Source organism: Camelus bactrianus, chromosome 6, assembly GCF_048773025.1.
Source record: "Camelus bactrianus isolate YW-2024 breed Bactrian camel chromosome 6, ASM4877302v1, whole genome shotgun sequence".
Lineage (NCBI taxonomy): Eukaryota > Metazoa > Chordata > Mammalia > Artiodactyla > Camelidae > Camelus > Camelus bactrianus.
This window is the reverse complement of record NC_133544.1, coordinates 28095729-28107932: the sequence shown is the minus strand read 5'-3', so window position 1 is coordinate 28107932 and position 12204 is coordinate 28095729. Positions and strand designations below refer to the sequence as shown.

Below are 12204 nucleotides of genomic sequence, written 5' to 3'. Positions count from 1 at the left end.
AGGCACCCACTCCCTCCTAAGATGGCGTCCTGTCCTTCATCTCTTGTTCTGTAATACTAGGCAAAGATAAAGGTGAAACCCATATGGAATGGAGGTGGAAGACTCAAAGGTGAATAGGAAGAAATAAATCATATTCAAATGGTTACATTTTTCCATTGCCTAAGCACTCCCTTTTGAGGCTGGTGGTTTTTCTTCATTTCAGTCAATTTTTTAAAGGCAGCCTTTCTTAACATCAACTTTTAATAGCTCACTTGCAGCAACTGTGGTGCCATCTCATTTTGGTTAGATTTAATCTCCTCATTGCAATCCACGGAACTCTGACCCCCTTGTTCTAAAAGACAAGACTGAATAAACAACCTTTTCTACCCTATATCCCTTTACATCTTTCATTCATTTCTTGATGAGGCGTCCTGAGAGAGCATACTCAGTAGAAAGACGTGGTTTTCAGGGCTAGGTCACTTCCTTGGCCAGAAGAATCTGTTTTATTAGGAGTTATTTATGGACCTTTCTGAAAAAATGGACTTTGGAAATCATCTCCCACAAGCCTTCAAAAAGAACCCTAATCATGTCCAAAGAGTATGCCTATATTTGCTTCCCTTTATCCCCTGCATAAATTCTCCCATGCTTTAGAAACAAAGAAGAGCCCAGGCAGAAGCAGCTGATTACCAACACTATCTTCTATCAACCTGTTTTCTAATCCAGCATACCAAGATTCTGCTTGCAACCCTGGCTGTTTTCTCAGATATCTTTCATGCCGTGCCCTCTCCTCTTTTGTACTATCTCCTGTTGAACTCTTCTTCAGCCTTTGAAGCCTCACTGAGGAGCTCAGTGAGGCAAAGACGGTATCAATTTAAGGGGGAGTAACATTAAAGGCACAATGAACCTGTGCTGTAAATGCATTCCAAAGCCCTTTGTGCCATGGGAGGAATTCTGTCCACCCAGGCTTCTCTTCTCATCATCCAAATTATAAAAACTAGGGGTAGGTGCTGCCTTGACCAAAATCTGAACCCCATCTCCTTTGAGAACTAGAGCTTTGGTCAAGAGGGTCACCAAATTGACAAGAAAAGGGTTCATGGTGGTGACAGAAAACAGCATACAGTGGGTATCAAAAAACCCACCACCTGGGCACCTAGAGTTTCATAAATAAGAATGTTCAAGGGCAGACATGTTTCTTTCCCTACTAAGAAATACAGTTGATTCTGTCTGTATTTTTCCCCCCATTTCTTTTCATTTGATTGTCAAACTTTCTCTTTAGAACACATTGTCTTGAAGCTAGGGCCTGGGTTGCAAACATACTGTTTGGAATTTCCTTTAATGATAAGCAGAGGTTTCAGAAAACACCTGCCTGTGCAAGACAAGCTCTTTGAAAGAGTGAGGGTAAAAAAACAAAGAAAGAAAGGAAAAAGAAAGAAAGAGTGAGGGTGAAAGGAAAAAAAAACCCTAACACACTACTGAAGATTATACCACAGGATTTATTCACAACAATAGTAGAAAAGCCTGGTGGCTGCAAATGACACCTACCCTGTGCTGCACTCTCAGGGACACAGCATAGCCTGCATTACGAAAGAGGTCTACAGCATCCTGGTGCAGCAGGTTCTTGAGGTCTTGACCATTTACCTGTCCAAAAACAGCAACGGAAAGTAGTAAGACAGCTAGAATGTGAACACTCATAAGTCAAAGATTTACTTTCATGTGATCAAAGATTTAAACAACCAACTCCTACCGAGCAAATTCCAAGGGCTAGGAGAACAGGTAATGTTACTTCGAACTCAGAGTAACTTTTTTCATTTTCAAAGCTAGGTTTTCCTAGAACTGAGGTTGCACTGGCCATCTAAAGAGCACCTAAGTTTAAAAACAAACCAAAAAAAGGAGTCTCTCCTTTCTCTTAGCTCCTACTGCCTGTCTTGTTTGGACACGTGGTATTCTATTAACTTGTGTTTGTATGTCTTCCAGGAGCAACAGCCTGCATCCCTGCAGCTAGCATGCTCTTCCAGGCTACCACTCTACCCTTTCTATATCTAATCCCTGGCATTGCCAGCTTTCGCTCTGGAAATATAACTCCTGGAAGCTCTCCCACCATTTAGTCTGATGTGGTACAAACCTACTAGCCCCTTTTATTGCTCTTGTTCTATTGTGAACAATTTCCCTTCATTCCACGGATACTCCTACCCTCCTCAAATTTACTAAAAACCGTATTTCTGTGATGATACAACTTCTAAAGAATGTTTCAGTGAAGGTGAGTCCTGACGCTTAAAGGAGAGAGCTGTGAAGCATTCAGGTATTAATACTTCTCAGTGTCAGGAGTGACACCGGCCACAAGTGTTATCTAGTCTATGCTGCATTCAGTGACACAGCATAGCCCACTTTATGCAAGATCTACGTATCTTTTATACACGTCTGTGTCAGCAACGGCAACAGCAGCAAGAACATCTAATGTATTTTTTGGTAGGTTCTGTGCTATATGCTTTACATACATTATCTAATTTAAATACTCACAATAATCCTATGAGGTACATACTGTTTTTATCTTACTTCCACGGGTGAAGAAACTGAAGCTTACCAAGGTTAGGTAACTTAACCCAAAGTCACAGTAAGTGTAGCAGTTAGGGCTATGGTTTTCACAGCCCGGAAGAAAGACTAAAGTGCTCTTGCATTTTACTGTTCCTTCTGCACTATTATTCCTTCACCTTGACTCACCAACCATTCTTTCCTCAGCCGAAGCTCAAGCCATTGACTTATTCAACCTTCTCATCTTCCTTGTCACAGTCTTCCTTCTCCAAAGAGGTTCATAATTGTCTCTCCGTTCTATTTCCTGCCAATAACCCTGACTGAACTAATCTATCAGCACTTTGGCCTTATAAATTGTCTACCTTCCCAAATTAAAGACTTCCAGCTCTAGTTCATTCTAGTCACCAACTGGCATAAGCCTTGGACTACAACATTAGGCATGCTTCAGCCCCAATATCTCAAACTCCTTAAAAAAACAAAACAAACAAACAAAAACCCTGACCATGATTTCTACTCTCTTCACAATTCCTATGCCTCTGTGAATTTCCTCTTTATCCTCATCAGAGCCTTCTACACATCTAAGAGCTCCTGTTATTTCAACAAAGCACTTGGAAAACTATTAGAATCCCTTATCCACATGATCTTCTGCCATCTTTCCAGTCCTGGGCAACATAATGCATTTACTTTCCTTATCATCATTGAGTTTAATATTCATAGAGAAAGATACGTAGTCACACTCTCCACCACAGATCCATGCTAGCTGGCTCCTGTTGTACCCTTACAATCCTTCTCATCCGGTGAGCTCCCTAATAAATATGCAGTGCTAGCTGTTTAAGACCTTTTCTACCATCAAACCCCAACTCCAACCCCATCTCTCTTCTCAGCAGATTTCTTCGCCTTATCTTTCTCGAGAATGTTGAGAACTTTTGACAAACACTCTCTCCACTTTCCTTCCTTTCCCCTCAGAGTTTCTTGATATCCTTAGTGCCGCTTTCCCCTTATTTCTGAATTAGATCTATTTCCTTCGTCAAGGCTAACCCACTTACTAGTGCTCTCGATCATATTCTTTGCAGCCTCCTTACAGAACTTAAGCAGTCACTTACTTCTCTTGATTCCTAAGTTATTACCACTTTCTGCTCCTTCTCAACTAAAATCATCTATTAAAAAAACACTAATATTTCTTGGAGCCCACCATCACCCTCCTCCCACCTTCTCTCCTCTTTCAATGCAAATCTTTTTGAAAGAACTGTCTGCATGCACTGTCCCCACTTCCCCAGCATCCATTTACTCTTTATTTCCTTGTGTTCTCAGTACATGGGGGGGGGGGGTAGGGTAGAGGGGAGCACATGCTGTCCTGCTAGTCAGCAGTAATTTCCAGTCACCAAGTCCTATAGCCCTTCTTTGGTCTTCAGACCATCTCCTCCCTGTTGCAGTTCTCTTCTGTCTTAACTTATGAACACTTAGATTTCTTGAACTCTTCTGCATCCCTTCCTTTCTTTTTAATGTAAGTAAATACAAATATTCCTCAGTATCAGCAGTCCTCTGTTCTCTTCTCTCCCATGTTGACTTTTCACAACTCCAACTATAATCTGCACGACAACTCCCTCACTTTTATCCCTACTACTACTTTTGGATTTGCTGATTTCCTGCTGGGTACCTGTATGGGATATTCTGCTAGATCCTAACTCAACATATCCAAGGCCTCTTCATTATTTCCTACAAAACCATGCTATACCAGCTGACTTCCTTCTTATTCCCACTACCATTCCTTCAGACTAAATTTTTGGTAATATTTTAAAACTCTCTCCACTCTGTCAATTTATATACATGCAATATATCACCAACCCCTGTAGTCTAACATGATGACATTCCTCATATGCTATTTTCTTTCTGTTGCCTCTCTCTTTAGGTTACGAATACTCTTAGCTGAACTACTGTGATCATCTTCTCTCTGCTGTACGTTCCCCTGGGTCCTTCCCCATTCTAACCTTCAAACCCTAGGTCCCCAGACCAACCTTCCTAAAGTACATTTTTGTTCATACCACATTACTGCTCAAAACCAAAAACCAAACTGGGAGCAGGGGAAGAAAGAGTGCATGCCCAATTTCTCATTCTGGTATGCAAAGTCCTCCAGGAAATGACACCAACCTACCTTCCCAGTTTAACCTTTCAGCATTCCCTTTCACACTTCCTGTGCTCTAACTAAGTCATACAACTCACTGATCCTAGGACATAAAACATATATTCTTACCCTCATACCTGTGTTACCTCAACTTCATACCTCACTTAACTAGCCCATATGATAACCATATTTCTCATTCTGAAGAAATAGATACTTTTCTCTCAGGGGCAGACAAATAAGTCAGTGACACAGTCTTGTCACCGAATGCCAAAGATGTCATAGCTTCATATCAGAGCCAAGTTTCATGGAATGCAAGTGGGAGAATGCAAGTGGGAGAACTGAGTCACTACATGACAATCAGTGACAGGAATACTGAGCTCAAAGTAGTATCTGACCAACAGTCAGTACTCACTGCCAAGAGACCCTGTGTATTTATTATCATGTCTGGAGCTGCCTATTCATTTTATATGTACTAACTTATTTCACCTTCACAACAGTCCTGTATATTTTGTAAGTAATAAAACTAGAGAGGCATACAGAATGGAAGTAGCAAAACTAGGATTCAAACTCAAGCAGCCCAGGCCCCAAAGCTTCACTTAAAAACACTAAGCTTTAGAAACTTACATTTTAGGCAAGGATTTTATTCCAGCAACCTATTGCTATCCACCACACTGATGTTGCAAACTGAATTTTTATTGGTTTTGCAGTTTCATTTTTATCTAATATGTTGTACATTAAAAAATTTGAGTTGTGTAAAAATACGAGATATTTATGTTAGTATTTTTATTCATTTTTATATACTGAAATAGCATTCATATTTTCAAAAAAGCAATTTATTTAAATGCCACTTCTTTGACCTGGCCTTTCCAGATAACTGCGCTAGATGTGATCGATTAACTTAACTTTGATTCTCCATACTATGTAACTACCTTAAAGCTCAAACTGAGCTCTGTCTTCTAACACTTTACATTCTACTGTAAATAGAGAGGTTGGATCTCAACTCATGATTATAACACCTATAATACCTGAATAGTGCTTTGAATAACACTCGAGTGTAATAAATTGATTTCCTGAGGTTTGGCCACAGAGTACAGCCTGCAAAAGCCATACCTACACAAAGCTTGGTGGACATATTTATTGATATAACACGAAGCTGAAAGGCCTGAACTCTAATAGCAGCTCTACCTGCCAATGATTTGGTGTGTCATCCTAGTCCTCATGTGAGTTTCCTTTTGCTAACATGGAAGGAAGACATTGGATGACATCAGGCAGAAGAAGGGCAAAGGGCACAGGGCAGTTAAAAAAAAAAAAAAGACCCAAACAAGAGGCCTTTTAGAAATGCAAAGGGAATTTCTTTTTAAAGTATCATTTCTTATCCTTTGCCCAAGGTAAACCATCCCCATAAAACAAACTAGGATTCTTTCTTCCCTGACAATATCATCTCTCTACTCCAAAGCCGAACTTGCTTTCCAATATTTATCTCCTCTAAGTATTTTTACAGATCCCAGCTCATATAAACTAACCTCCAAGTTCTGTAGATTTTGCCCTTAAGGTGGAATTAACTCTGTCACCATCCTTACTAACACAGACCAGAGATTCTCAAAGTAGGGTCACAGGATCAGCAGCATTAACTGGGAACTCGTTTAAAGTGCAAATTATCAGGCCCCATCCTAGCAATCTGAGCTTTAACAAGCCCTCCGGGTAATTCTGAAGTTTGAGTTAGCTGTAACCTAAACTGTCTGCAAGTTTTCTCCATACCCAGCTTACTTACCCTATTTAATACAGTCTATGCATTCACGATTTCATCAGTGATTTTCAATTTTCAGAGTAGTAATTTTTCAAATATAGGTCTGCTGATCTATTATAGAAGCTAGTGAAGTCAATCAGTGGGCCTAGACCAGTATTTAATTTCAAAAAGGTGAAATTAGAAGAAGACACGACATAGAATGCATCACATATAGAAGAGGTAAGTATTATTTTGTTTGACTTTGCGTCCATGGTGTGTGGGTGTGCACGTGTGGGCACAAGCACCTGAGTGTATTTCCTATTACAGGTCAAAATGTTTCAAAACGTTTGAAAAGCATTTGCCTACAGCAGTGCTTCCCAAATTTTATTCACAGGCTTACCCAAGGATCTTGTTCCAATGCAGATTTTTATCTCACCGGGTCCTGGGAAGGTTCCTGACACTGCACTTGTAACAAGCTCCCAGGTGATGGCCAGATGGTCTTTGGTGCTCACTTTTAGTACCAAGAGCTATTCAACTGAGAAACAGAATACTTACAATACTGCTACACTTGCTACTTCGGTTTCCTTAACTCATGGCATTGTAAGTTGTATTAAACCTGAGGTATGAAGATTTGCAAAACGCTAGAAAATTCTGCTGACTGAATAGTCAAGAGTTGGGATGGTGGTATTCTAGTTAACCGATGGGGAGACATAATTTTTTGCTTTAACTATGGCTATTATCAGTCTTATTAAAAACGAGTTTCCTATTTCCTGCCTTAGGAAAGGAGTAAACTGAGTTAAAATTAGTTTTCTTTGATGATGAATAATTTTGAACTGCCTTAGGATACTCTAACATCATCTTAGGATAGTTATGTAGTTAGGATCCTAAGATAATGTTAGTTACTGGAGCTCTAACTATAGAATAACATAAATGTAACAATGCAGAGAATGAATGGGCTCAATTTAATAAGCACTGACCTTAGATCATACTCTGGATGTTTTCATTTTTCCCCAAGATCTTGAAATGAATTACAATTTGGGGGAGGGCAGAGACCAGTCTTTCATTTTCTTTTAATTTTCCGTAACACCTGGCACAGTGCTCTGCAGGCCATCAAACAATTAATAAATGCTGATAACTACTCAACTCTTTCATTCACCAAATTAAGAACTGTGTTGCAAGAGAATACGAAAGGTAGGTGACTAACAGTCCAGTCCATGCCATTCTGTTATATAACGGGTTTGGCCAAAATGGAACATCAATCTGTACCCTGTAATAATCAGCTATATCACCTTGAAGTTACGAGCTTCATTAAACATGCAGAGTTCACTGAGAGTTGACTATTCTTGACTATCTACCTCTCTTCATTTAGGCAGACACACAGGGGAAACGAGAAACCTAGATAGTTTATTTTTAACAAAAATAAAATTTCCCCAGGTTCCCTGGTAACCTACAAAAGTATTAAACCATCCTCAAAAAAAAACCATCCTCACCATCACACACACAAAAGTGAGCTTTGGGTGAGGAATTTCTAAGCCCTCATCTCAACTTCAGGTCTTTTCTTCTGTTGGTAATATCTGTTTTTACTTCATGATTGTCAGCTGCAACAGGGTCTTACAAATCATTTACATTCATTAGTTAAAGAAATGTCTTTCTTTTTTTTTTTCCTCAGTTTAAAACCATCCACAGTGATCACAAAAAATTAAGTTTCACTTTTGATGAGGAAGGAGAAACTGCACAATTTATCATGAAGTTATTTAATTTTAGAACTTGAAATTAATATAAAACATGGGCATTCTTTAGGGAGGAATGGAAAGATTAAATAGTCAATAATAACTCACGAGAGATCTAGATCACTTAATGCTTCCTCTATGAGTTACCGCAAACGGGTATGTACTAAGGAAAGGGCGTATTCTTAGTCTGATTATCTAGCAACAGGTAAAAGAAAGAGTTGGGGCAAATTTTACAACATAGAAGAGTGACCATGCGAAGAGGATAGAGAAGCCTGTAAAGAATAAATGGGAATATAGGCTAATAAATATTTTAGCATCATTTTATAGACTCCAAAGCCAATAAATAAATGAGCACTTAAGTAGATCAAAGAGATAAAGTGAGCTCAGAAACAGATGGAACCATTAGTAAACCTAACAAGTTCACTTAAGGATAGAGGAGAATAGGATGGTGAGGCAATATTTCTTAAGAAATGGGATCTAGAATTTGAATTCTGGAGCAAACTCTTGGAAGGGAAACTGCAAGCAAAGAATATAGCCCTAGAGAGAATGCAGAGAATACGCTGGCTTTTCCCTCTTGCATATGCTCCAACCTTTTCTCTTTTCTCTGTCTTTTTCCTTTCCCTCCATATCTGACTTCTATTTTTGCCTTTTCTCTGGCATTTCTCCTTCTCTTCTTTCACTTATCTTTTCCTTAATTGGCCAGAACACAGACTTGAATCATTCTTCATAATATGTCATATATATTTGTAGTATTTAGTATCTTGTAGAGATCTTTGTAATACTTCTTTTATTTCTCGTATTTTGATAAAGTAAAATCCTCTTTACCATAAGTTTTAAAGTCAGATGAACTGAGTTTCTGAGACATCCACCTTTCTCTTCATTGACATTTATCTCCTAGCATACCCTTTTAAAAAAACTTGAGTGGCCTTCCAATAGTTTCTTTTCTCTATCAAGTGATGGCTCACATAAGGCTCCTTTTCTTGCTTTATGTCTAATAAATTCTCTCACATTGAGGTTTATGTCCTTTTGTTCCCTAATTCTACCCTTAACAGAAAAGACTAATTTCAGTTTTTATATAAAGTCATATATAAACTCTACTATTAACTCACCATGCAACTCCCTGTTTAAGATAACTAACCCTATTTCCATATTTACCTTTTAGGAGACAAATGGTATGCTGATTAAGAGTAAATGCTCCAAATTCAGCAGACCAAGCCCTCCGCCATTTACTTGTTGTATGACCTTGGGCAAGCTGTTTGACCTCACCAAGCCTCAGCTGCAAAACAGGCATAATAATTGTACTCACCTCATAGGGTTACTGTAATGTTAAATAAATTTGAAGTTCTTAGCACATCACTTGGCATATTAGTGTTCAAAAACGTTTAACCATTCTGATTTTTTAATAATTTACCTTTAACCAAAGATTTCTGAATAATATGCTCTCTTCTTAACCCTTATTTCAAGTCCCTCTTCACCATGGAGCCTGGTTCCCAATGTTCTGGAGAGAATGTGGTATGTGTCAAAACATTAAACTGTATAGTTTTTAACTACCTGCTATACTTTTATTTTAACAACCCATTTTCAAGTTTTCTTTAATGTATCACTTAAGCTGATTTCATGTTTTTAGAATGTCTTTCTCCTGGGAGCAACAGGAAATCATCTGCTTCTAAAGTTAGGCAGATTATCACTGCCTGTTTCTCACAGATGAATAAAAGAGGGGCTACGAGAAGCTTAATGGACTGTAAAGAGGCAAAACGATCAGTGAGCAGGACTGAGATGGGGCAGTACCATCCCTGATACTACTATTTATATTCCAGATTAGCCAACCTTTCTGGGTTGGCCTGAATTCTTAAATTGTTCCTTTGTTAAATATATGTTAAGCACTGTGCTAGGATGTAAAAGGTCAAAAAAAGATCTGGTCCCTGCCTTTGAGGAACTTCCACAAAATAAAACTAAGGGTTACTAAGTAGTAAGTGTCTTATTAGAGACTTGAGCAGAGTGAAATGGGAGCACAGTGGACAGATATCTAAATCAGACGGCATTCCAAATTTTCATCTTAATAATGAGGAAAAGGGTCTCTGAATCTAAAAGGACACTTAATTCCTACCTTCCTCTTTCGTCTCTTTTGGAGGGAAGGAAGACACACTTTAGGGGTTTAATCAACGAAAGGGAAGTGATAAAGTACAATAAAAGAATAACTATAAGTGTGGGTTTTAAGTCTCTTCCCCTCATATCAATCCCTCACCCTCCCTGTTTCATGTTGTTTGAAGTTAGGTAAATACCTTCACATTCTGGACTTAATTTGCCCTATCAAGTGAAGTAACATCCTCCATGCTCTATGGTAGGGCTGGAAAAGATGACTGATCAAGGTCCCTCCCACTGAACGCTACAATCTGGGTATTTCCAGATCTAAAAAGGCAGGCAGGAATCTTCCCAAGGAAGGGGCTGGGATAGGAACTAGGGTCTAGGGACCAAGGGACAGTGAAGGAGGCCGAAGCCAGTTCTCACCGAGAGGATCTTATCACCCTCCTGGAGCCGCCCATCCAGGGCTGCAGCACCATTTTCTTTGATGCGGCTGACGAAGATGCCACTGTCCTTGGAGACATACTGCTGATCCGTCCCACCGACGATGTTGAAGCCCAGCCCTAAGAAAATCATGGAGGAGTTGTGAAGGAGACAGAGGTGAAGATGAAAGAAAGGGACTAGAGAAGATCAGGAAAAAGAGAAAGGAAAGGCCTTGTGGGGAAGGGAGGCTGGTGAGTCAAGACTGTGACGTAGCCGGTGAGTAGTCATGGCAAGGTCAGTGATTAGTATCAACAACAGAGGACAGGAGTACCCAGAGTTGCCCACTCAGACCAGGTAGGACTGAAAATAAAATAATAAATAAACACAGTGATCAACATGGTTTGTTGAATATAAAGAAAGACCTGTGCTGAGCTCAGCAAAAAGATAATGGTGATTCTTGTAAGATGTGCTTCTGCTCACCTTTGATTTTGATTCTGTTGGTGGTACCGGGAAGACCCAAATCTTGACTCTCCTGTTTAGCTGTGTTCACGAGAACAAGCTATGCTTTTAACTAATTGGTAAATGAACTGTTCCTAATTTAGTGGCAGACAGATTCCCAACTAAACCTTCCCCTCTGTACTTCTCCCAACCTTGAGGAGAGTTTGTGTATGGTGGTGCTTTGGAAGAAATCGTCTGGGAGTTCATTTATTTATTTTTTCCTAGTTTGAACTGAGAGGGTAGTACTGTAGGTGCTGGCGGAAAACCTGGGAACTATAAAGGTAACTGGTGCTTCGTGACAGGACTAAATCACCAAATTCACTCTCCTTTCCTTTTCTACCTCAAGTGCGAACAATCACATACTTGGGTGCACAGGCTGCCAAGTTTATTCACTATAGAAAACTGACTACCCGCTGATTAGCAAGGACCCATTTCCCTAGCCCCTAGCAACCACCATCCTATTCTTCACTTCTGTGAATGACCATTTTAAAACAGGTATGAAACTTCAGTTATGCAACATGGAAGTTCTGAAAATCTGATGTCCGACGTTGTGCCTATAGACTGTAATGGTGTTACTGGACACGTAAGTATCCGTTGAGAGTAGATCTCGTTTAAGTGTCCTCACCACAACAGAATAAAACTGAACTAAAAAAAAAAAAAGAAAACTGACTACCAAAGTACTATTTCCATGGACCAACCACTAAGTTGTGGAAGGATTTCATTTACAAAATGATCGTTATAAAGGGATTTTATCTATGCATTAAAAAGAAAAGGGGGAGAAAAGTAACTTCCCTAGGGCCTTCTTTATGTCAGGCACTGTAGAATTCAAAGCCACAGTGCAAAGAAAGGAGATAGTTTGGAAATAACGGAAAAGCAGAAATCTGGTGGCACAATTGGAAGGAACTGCCATAATCACTAGCCTACTACTGGTTTTAATAGAAAACCAGTACTTAAAGGGATACATATGTGGGCTTTCTAAAAAGCCCACATTGGTGGGACGAAAGCTTGTAAGTGAAGCTCACAATATCAACATCAGCACTAGTAAATCAATCTGTGCTTTAGGAAAACATATGGCCAAAGAAAGCAGCAGCAGGAAACATCTGATTTAAATAACA

At 39.4% G+C, this 12204-nt stretch overlaps 1 protein-coding gene across 2 annotated transcripts in view; it reads right to left on the bottom strand.

Annotated features, from left to right (window-relative positions):
* The window catches only part of SYNJ2BP (synaptojanin 2 binding protein), a 33119-nt gene that overhangs the window by 2266 nt on the left and 18649 nt on the right, over positions 1–12204 (bottom strand). For both annotated transcript variants that reach the window (XM_010962328.3, XM_074365323.1), the window contains exons 2-3: positions 10595–10731; positions 1522–1617 (exon numbers count right to left, since the gene is read on the bottom strand). In XM_010962328.3, coding sequence (XP_010960630.1) covers positions 1522–1617; positions 10595–10731 — 233 coding nt within the window. The remainder of the gene's footprint in view (positions 1–1521; positions 1618–10594; positions 10732–12204) is intronic.